This window comes from Dendroctonus ponderosae, unplaced genomic scaffold, assembly GCF_020466585.1.
Source record: "Dendroctonus ponderosae isolate FM_Combo_2020 unplaced genomic scaffold, Dpon_F_20191213v2 Dpon_F_20191213_4, whole genome shotgun sequence".
Lineage (NCBI taxonomy): Eukaryota > Metazoa > Arthropoda > Insecta > Coleoptera > Curculionidae > Dendroctonus > Dendroctonus ponderosae.
Window position 1 is genome coordinate 7,723,679 of NW_026018611.1, and position 9,194 is coordinate 7,732,872.

Below are 9,194 nucleotides of genomic sequence, written 5' to 3' on the forward strand. Positions count from 1 at the left end.
TGGGGCCCAAATGGGGCTCCCATTTACTGAAATACCATGAATTTCGATCCCCCATTCCAAACGTGAGTACTCCAGGCCATTTCCGTTACAATATCCTATACCTAAATCTAACCGTTTTTGATATATTTGAAATTTTATGTTAAAAATGACAATTGCAGCCACTCGAATAACTATTCATTTTTCCTATAAGCGAATACGTGCTTTTTAATTTGAATCGCATTTCTTGTTGAAAAGCACTTACTTTAATGGAATTTCGCCAACATTTTCATCACTTTTAATACAAAGTGTTAAAGAAAGTTTCAAAATAAAGTTGAGAAAACCGCTCAAAATCATTTTTCTTCAAATACAAACCTAGATAGAAATAAGGGCAAGTTTATGTAAGGTTGCCTATTCCAAAAGTCTGTAGTTTTCAAAATATTGTCAATTTAATGTTTTCAAATGGCAATTTTGTCGTTTGTAGTCAACTTGATTAATATTTGAATTTAGGGTCTCCCGAAATTCTTCAAATTGACACAAAGTTAATTTTTTACTTGCGTGAATTTCAACAAAAATTAGCGAATTTATTAAATGCATTTGGAATTGGACGGAAAAAACACCCTGTTCGTGGCTAAATTCAGACATTTCTTCTATGACATCTCACATCTAGTTCTCTAACCGAAACCCATCTAAAACGTTAATATAATACCCCGAAGAATTCGCGGAACTTTTGTTCAACCGATTGCAGACGGTGAGACCCGAGGAATGGGAAACGCCTCGATGCGAGACCTTCGTCAGAATGCGTGGAATCCGACTTGGACCAATAGGAAGCAGGGATGCCCGAGGAATTTGAAACCACGCGACCATTGGTGTCTTCTAAACCGGTGTCGATGCGCATGAAAACCGGATTCTAAGAAATGTGTAGTAAAATAGTGTACATTTTTCATGAATGGTGTGCTCGATGGTGGTAGTTTTCGCATGTTAAATGAATTCAAGTGGGGTGTCTGGGTATTTTGAATATTCGCTGACCCAAAATAGACTATTTCAAAATGATGTTGAATTTTTGATATAGCTTTATCACATTCTCCATAAATAATAAATAAGTTTAAATAATCTTCGTTTGAACAATTTGAGCGTCTGCTCATGATTATTCATGATTTTCAAAAGGTAACTGACAGATGTAGTATTTATTTGGCATTTGATTGTATTAACTGTAGCAACTAAGAGTGATAGTATTTAAAATAAGATGTGACAAAATAGCCATATGAGAACATTAAACTGACAATATTTAGAAAACTAAACACTTTTGGAATAGACAACTTTACACAAACTGACCCTTATTTTTAATAGATACTGATTAAGATAAAATGACCAAAAATTTCCGGATTTCCATATGAAAAAAATTGATTTTTGGCGGTTTTCTCAAAATTCTACTAAAGTAAGTCTTTTTCAACAAGAAATGCGGCTCAAATAAAGTAGCACATATTTTTTATGGAAAAAATGAATAATTATTCGATTGTCTGCAAATATATCAAAAACGGTTAGACTTAGGTGTAGGATATTATACACAAAATATAGTTAGAATTTGGAGTAGAATGAATAATATATAGGGTGTTCCATTTAAAGTAAGCAAGTTGATACTTACTTCCGGTATAACCAGAAGTGAGGCTACCTTGAAAATATTTTAGAACGCTTGTCTCCAATGACTTTGACACACTGTCCAATTTTCAAATATGTCCTAATTATAGTTTGCCACATATCGATCGCGGCGGTTACCGGTGGGACACCCTGTATAGAAGAGTATAGAATCCAAATAATAATAAATATGCCCAATTTAAAACCAAATCATCATGTAGGTTTTCCTGACTACTGTATTTCCAATTTTAATATAAATTATATTCCCGGGTTTCAGTCATTTATTTTCGAACCGATCATAAATTGAAGAATATACAACGCAAGTAATTGGAACAACCGGAATAAAAGAGAAGAAGGTGATGTCAAAAACCATAAATATTTTCAAACTTTCATTTTAAGCATAATATCAATATAGCAGAAAAAAACTAAAAACAACTTAGCAAATGAATATTTTACAAAATTTAAACCAATAAATGATAAACTAGACACACCTAAGGTAGTATACAAAATGGACTATTTGAAATGTGATAACACATACATAGGTTAAACAGCACAATATTTAAAGAAAAGAATATACGAACATAAATATGGCATCAGGAAAAATAACGAAAATAGAACAACATCAGCACAACATGCACACCAATTGTTGCATAATTTTGATTTCGACAACACAAAAATACTGATCAATGAAAATAATTATCATAAGAAAAGAGTCCATGAAATGATACAAATCAAAAAACATAACAAAGCCACGAATGTTAGATCAGATACATACAATCTAAGCTCAATACATAATACGTAAAATACGTAATACGTAAAATATTTATGATTCGACTAGACATAATGTTTTGAAAATATAGTAAACCCTAATTACCCAATTGATACTTAAATTATATCTTGTTTTCCAATGTTTCGAAGAGTTGACATTTTTGTTCTTTTTCATTTTTGAAAAATGTAATCAAAGGTCTAACTAATGGATTGTGTGTATTTAGTGATCATTTTTCTCAAATTAATAAAATCTGGTTACAGCACGTGAATTCTGTATTTCTTTAAACTCATTAGTGGTCCTTCAATTTTGGTAAATATTGACTTCGACTATATTTTGAAAATTTCTCAACTTGAAATCTGTTTCAAAATACCTAAATCCAGATAACAGAAAGGACATAACACGACAACACTTAATATATTAATACTGATATCCTGTCGGTTCATAAAAATAAAGAAGAGCAACGAACTATTATGAAAACTAGGTCAGTTGAAAATTATTCCGAGGACAAATCTCAAAACTAAGCCAATCAAATTTGCTGGTACTTTCAATGCTTATTTACTTAGCTTATGTTTGACTGTTTTCTATGATATTGCTTGACTACGTACTTTGATAATAATTAGGTCAAAGGCAATTTAAATGCAACGTTGTAAATATTAGATTATAGTTGCGCTATAAAATGTTACATTAGCCAGTATTTTAACGAATTAATTAGAAGCCTTGTTCATGGGCCTTGGGAATTCAAATTGAAAATCAAAAATGTCAGGGTGCAGGATATTAATCAATCATATCGTCTTCAATGAAATTCAACATAAACAGAAGCAGGGAATTAATTTAATAGGCAACTACTTATTAATGTTTTTAATTGTCGTTCACTGAATCAATAATATTATGCAGATACAATTCACAAGTTTAATCGCATCCGACAGAAACCTAATTAAAATTAAGAACTTTACAAGACCGCATTTTGCATTTTTTTTCTTTCCAGTCTCAATAAAATGCAGATCATGGAAGACGTAAGGGAGGGATGCGATACAAACCCTCCCTCTTCGCCTGGCCATGCTGAGCAAGGGGAAGACAGTAGTCCACTACAGGAAATTAAAAAGGATGCAACTCTATCAAATGGCTTAGTAAAAGCGGATATCAAAAGCGAAATAGAACTTTCAGAAGTAATCAAACAGGAGCAATTTGAGAAGCGAAGTAACGATGAAATGAACGATAAAGAAGAGGAAAACAGGTCAGAATACTAGTGGCATAGTTGCCTTTTATTAAGCAATTATGAATGAATCGTTTGAGCCTTGCAACTGTTAATTGAAAATACTCACACAGGACGAAAATGAAAACTGAAGGTTACAATCGTAACCTTGACATAATTTTAATTATCACCATTCAATATTTATGAAAATTAGAATTTTTATTTGATTTTGTTTTCCTGTACCTTGGAAGAAGTACCTTGTTCTGACTGGAACTTTACTTAAAATAGTTAAGACCGATATCTTTATCCAAATATATTAGCCAATAGGCGATAATTGATACATTTTCAAACCCACCAACAAGTAGTTCCTTAATATAGACTTTTCCATTAGTTTAGAAGGTGAATTTTAAATTATCCAAGCTTGCAGTTGAAACTGAATATATTAAAAATATGATATTTCGACTTTCAGTAGTAGCCACAGTATCAACTCAGAGAACAATGAAAAGCGTAAACTGGATCAGGAACATACCTCAATCAAAAGACTCAAAACCGAACCAGAAGACAGTTTCATTGCACGAGATAAAATTATAGTTGAATTCATGGAATTAGCTGAATGCAATAACCTGGACCAGATACAAAATTTGAGCGATCAAATATTTTCGGAAATTAAGGCCCTTAACGACTTAGCCCGAGACAAGGTAAGTAATAAATATTAAGAGGATTATAAGTCTGTGAGGGATCGTGAAAAGCTCCAGTTAACCGGGAATTAATTGTTATCCTTAATGGTTATTTAAAAAATTTCAACAGGAGTATTAAGATTCTGACATAAAACCGAAGCAAATAAATGCCTTGAAGATACAACAAAACATACTGTTCATTTTCCACAAAAAAGCTGGTAGTTAGCGCAAATTAGGAAAACAAAGCAAGACATAAAATGTCAATGACAATGACAAGTTGCCAATTATTTCAAGTAATGTTTTTTTTCAGGAAAGAGAATGGAATCAACTTCTACACATGAAAAAATTAAAAGAAGAGCTTCTGATAAGACTGCAACGAAAAAGACAGGTGTTGATAATAAACGACAGCGATCTTAATGACTTCCAACCAGAAAACAATGGTAATTGCAAATTGTTTATACCAGATTCATTCTTTAAAGTTGACGATAATTTAACAATCTAATTTATGCTACTGTTTCAGGACAGCAAAGTCTGTTGAAGTGCAATCAAAAAGTAAACATGTTAAGAGAGCTCCGAGCAGCTAATATTGAAAAACTCAAACAAAGAAACATGTTGCAATCGACTTACAAACAGAAACCCATGTTGGATGTTCAGTCTATTATAGCTGATTACAGGTACAAATAAATAAAAATCCTATGGAGGTAAAAATAGGAATATTTAAAGCAAAACAAAAGATAAAACTCTAAAGCTAATCAATTAACATTTTTAGGCAAAGACACCCGGAAACAGTACCCAGAAGAGGTAGGCGAATAAGAAATTCACAAAGTCACGGTAAAACCAGTATTTTGGGCTTTTCAGGTGGTAGTCTAACTATTGGACAATCATCAGGAATGGATAACCACGAATCAGGGTTATCCGGTTCATTAAATGGAGTAAGTCCCAATATTTTTAAATAAAATTTCCTTTCCAAACGTCAAGCTGATAAATTGCACTGACAAAACAATAACAGAGAACCTAATAAGGGGCCGAGCTCATTTATAGCTCCGCCCATATTTTGCCTACAATTAGCAATCAAAGAAAAAGTTCAAACCATTTAAGGCCTACAGGTAGAAGTAACGTGCTGAAATAAATTTTAGCAAAAGATCAAGTTGAAGTGATATCAGATGCAAACCACTAAAGTATATTTTCCGAAAAACATAAGGAAGCCAATGTTTTTGCGACTTTGTTGATTACACAATGTTTATAGCCACATTACAAATCATTTTTTTTATCATTAAGGTTACTATAATGTCGGTTAAATTGGGAAAATGACCTTTTCTTGCTGCAGGTTAAACTGGGCACGTTATCAGAAAGTTTTTTCCAATTATATTTTTAGATTAAAGAGTACATCGTCATTTGCTTATCAAGATGTGTATTAAATACTGTTATTGATCGAAACACTCTTTATAAACGGATGGAACTTTTGGAACATTTCCTTCCTGCAAACATTTTTGAAAAGCTTTTATGCTTGATAATTTAAATCAATCACTCCAACTGAAACTTATCAACATCAATATATTCTTAGAGTCAAGAGGATTCGCGCTCCTCACTCTTGAATTCCTGCTATCGACAATGTGATGAGATTAAATCTTACAAAGATGTTTTGCTTCAGTTTGCCAAACTGTCGCAATCTGAAAAGTCAGAACTACAAAATCAGATGCATAACATAAAGCCTCCACCGCCATATCCGGAGGTAACCGTACATCCAGTTACCAGTACTAGTTCGGTGACGCCCTCCAACTCTCTGCTACATGGCATTTTAACCAAGGTAAAATGAACTCCCATTAGAGTTACAAACTCGAGATTGATTATTTTGCAAAAACTGCAAGTTTGGGCTTAACTGATTCTAGGCGCCTGTGAAGCAAAATCATTCAAATGGAAATAGCAATACTCCAGTTAATGGAAAATCGTCATTCAGCCCCACCTTGGCTCGGTTGCTTACCGCTCCAGAAAAAGCAGCAATCCAATCCTCAACCTCCAATATGCTGGGAGGAAGTTTACTGAATGCCTCAAATATGTCAATTTCGGACATCTTTTCTGGAAGCAAGGTAAGAATATCTTGTCGAACGACTGAATCCACAAATTATGATAACCCGTACATGAAAACCTGAAGCAACCGAACCAGCTGCCATAATAGTATCAATGTTGAAATATTTTAGGTACGAAATGAAATTACAATTACACCATTGGGAGGTCAGTTTGAAACGGAAACAAAAAGAGAATTGGTAGGTACCATTTTCTCGAGCCATGCGGCTGATGTGATTTAAACGTTTTTCTATCTACTTAATGCACAACTTTCTACGTGAGAGTAGCAGGACAGTAATATTAACTAGATCAGGCTTGTGAATCCAACTGACACGTCCCCCTCCAATTATAACATTTGCCTACGGAGGATATTGTTTAATACAACTTGTATATTATTTACAGATAGATGAAGATGAGCAAACCGATCGGCTTGTAATCGACGAAGCCCTCGATAACTCAAGCACGCGAATCAAGGAAGATAACAGATCAGAAGATGGTGAAGAAGTTCCACAATGCCAAGGTTGTAATCAGCAACCAGCCCAATTTGTTTGTGCTGGATGCGGAAATCAGTGGTACTGTAGTCGCGATTGCCAGGTAAGATTAAGCTAATCTTCAATACCATAATTTAAATGTCTACTTTATGCTTCCCATTATTTACTTGATCCAGGCGTTTATGCAGTTTTACAGAATAATTGAGTATACGCTGTACCAATTTAAAAGGAATATTCTATATAAAATGCAAATATCAACCAGGGCCCACTTTTAGCAATAAGAATTTTTATTCAAATTTTTATTCAAAATTATTTTTTACTCTCTGTATGGTATGCAAATATTTATAACTGCGACCTCAAAGCTTTGAAAAAACCAACGTTGTCTTTCCAAAATGTACTTTGGGAAGAACGGAAGGCAATTATTCAAAGCCATTCAAACGTGATAGTTTATAAACGTTTTATCTACTATTCGGTTGAAAATGTTTGTAAGTAATTTGCAATTAGTACGTTAATCACAATTAAAAATTCGTCTTCAAAGCTCTGAAGGAAAGAAAGTCGTGTTTGTTTAGTTAGTAGAATTTGAGAGAGTAGAATCAATTTGACAAATTTTAAGTGTGACGCACCGAAAAATTTCTGCTTTTGCCGATTATCCAAAATTGTGCGTAAAACATTTTATGCTCAGACAGCGTGCTTTTTGCCGTTCTACCAAAAATAAATATGCAAAAACTCGCCGTTAGCATGAAGAACTGTGTAGTAATCAAAGCCAACTAACCTGCAACAAAAGAGAAGATGCACTTAGTTTTCTCAAAATCAATTAAAATAATATAAGTTTTTATACAGGTTGCAGCATGGGACGATCATTCAGAATTGTGCTCAGGATAGTGGAAAGTACCAGAGCCCTCGAATAGGAATAACTCGTACCTGCAAGTTATATTTATAATAAACAATAAGCTACTGATTCCCATTACTCCAACCCATATAGGAAATAACTTTTCCAAAACCATCGAATATTCAAGTATATTTTTCCAATTCGAGTAAATCATAGTAACGAACATTTGGATATTCAAGTAAATTTACTAGACAGTTCGAAAATGATGAAATTTCGCAACAGATTGCGAATCAATTTATAGAATCGAGTTGAGTAGTTGAGCTCCTTTTCGTTGCCGCACATTAACAAATTGGTGATTTATTTTATTATCAAAATATATTAAAATCTGTAATTGTAGAGAACAAACTAAATTGGTAAAAGAAGTTAATCATACATTGAAAAGTTACATTTTCCACTAATTATATACCAAAGAAATCCAAAGAAAATATCGGTACTATTAAGGTTTGAAGCAAACAGATTAGCTGTTTGTTTCAAACTTTGTAATGTTTAAGTTTATCTTTAACATCCTTTGTGCAGGGGCTATTTATTTGCTGCAATTTGCTCAGTATGACTCAGTAAACATATATTGTGATTTTCCCCTTTCTCATTCGGATGATAGAAGAAAAAATTATATTTGCATTTCTTTTCACATTTTTTAGTAAGAAATCACCCCCAATTTGGATTTAAAAAACAGGGCGCAGAAACCGGCAAAATTAATATTAATCTACTGTTTTTTCTGCTAAATTGATTACTTTTGTCTCAGCTTATTATAATTTTAATTGTTAATTTTTTATTACAAAACTAGATCCAACCATCTAAATAAAGACGTACCTCGTATGGTATTTATCCACATAAACACTTTGTATATATTCTTCCTAGGACAGGTTTTGTTTGAACATACATATTTTGTTTTCTCGATAATTATTTATATAATTTACAACAAGTAGTGTGTTATAATCGGTAGGACGATTGATTTGAACAAGAACTGGTCGATTATTCTTAGCTATTTTATACGTAAGGTCAGTAGGTTCCATAGCTGAATTACCACTGGGATGCTAGTTTTATTTAAATAATATTTGTTTAATTTATGTAATGTAGATTCAGTGTGATTCATAACTATTCGCCATCAAATTCAAAACTACCAAATCAGTAAATGTGATCGGAAAAACAAGCTTTTACCAGTAGCTTTAAAAAATCAGTCAGTAAGCATAGATTTATAGCATTAGTAGCTACAAGTAAGTTCTTAACGATGCCATGTCTTCTGTGCGTAAATTATATTAAGTAGTGGTTTATGTATGTAACGTGTAAGTGCCATTGTTTTTGTGCATATTTAAAAGTAGCAGAAGAGACTTGCGACTTTTGTTTTCCAAAAAACGATGCTGTTTTGTTCCACTATTTAAGTAAAATATGTTACATTAAAAAGTCAGTTCTATATTGTATTGTAACGGAAATGGCCTGGAGTACTCACGTTTGGAATGGGGGATCGAAATTCATGGTATTTCAGTAAATGGGAGCCCCATTT

The 9,194-nt window shown here is 33.0% G+C and overlaps 2 protein-coding genes and 1 long non-coding RNA gene across 14 annotated transcripts in view; 1 reads left to right on the forward strand and 2 right to left on the reverse strand.

The window, feature by feature from the left end:
* The window catches only part of LOC109537154, a 136,578-nt gene that overhangs the window by 92,726 nt on the left and 34,658 nt on the right, over positions 1-9,194 (reverse strand). The gene's annotated exons all lie outside the window — the stretch shown is intronic.
* LOC109537018 overlaps positions 1-9,194 on the forward strand; it is a 35,100-nt gene that overhangs the window by 18,789 nt on the left and 7,117 nt on the right. For 6 of the 11 annotated variants that reach the window (XM_048665959.1, XM_048665956.1, XM_048665955.1 and 3 more), the window contains 9 exons: positions 3,366-3,614; positions 4,042-4,270; positions 4,560-4,689; positions 4,770-4,923; positions 5,019-5,181; positions 5,814-6,056; positions 6,139-6,336; positions 6,448-6,513; positions 6,716-6,907. In XM_048665959.1, coding sequence (XP_048521916.1) covers positions 3,366-3,614; positions 4,042-4,270; positions 4,560-4,689; positions 4,770-4,923; positions 5,019-5,181; positions 5,814-6,056; positions 6,139-6,336; positions 6,448-6,513; positions 6,716-6,907 — 1,624 coding nt within the window. The remainder of the gene's footprint in view (positions 1-3,365; positions 3,615-4,041; positions 4,271-4,559; positions 4,690-4,769; positions 4,924-5,018; positions 5,182-5,813; positions 6,057-6,138; positions 6,337-6,447; positions 6,514-6,715; positions 6,908-9,194) is intronic. The other 5 variants (XM_048665961.1, XM_048665964.1, XM_048665960.1 and 2 more) reach the window with 5 other exon arrangements.
* LOC125504251 lies at positions 7,076-9,174 on the reverse strand. The gene is made up of 2 exons (XR_007281370.1): positions 9,141-9,174; positions 7,076-7,576 (listed from the first exon to the last, which is right to left on the reverse strand). It is a non-coding gene; the product is annotated as an uncharacterized LOC125504251 (long non-coding RNA).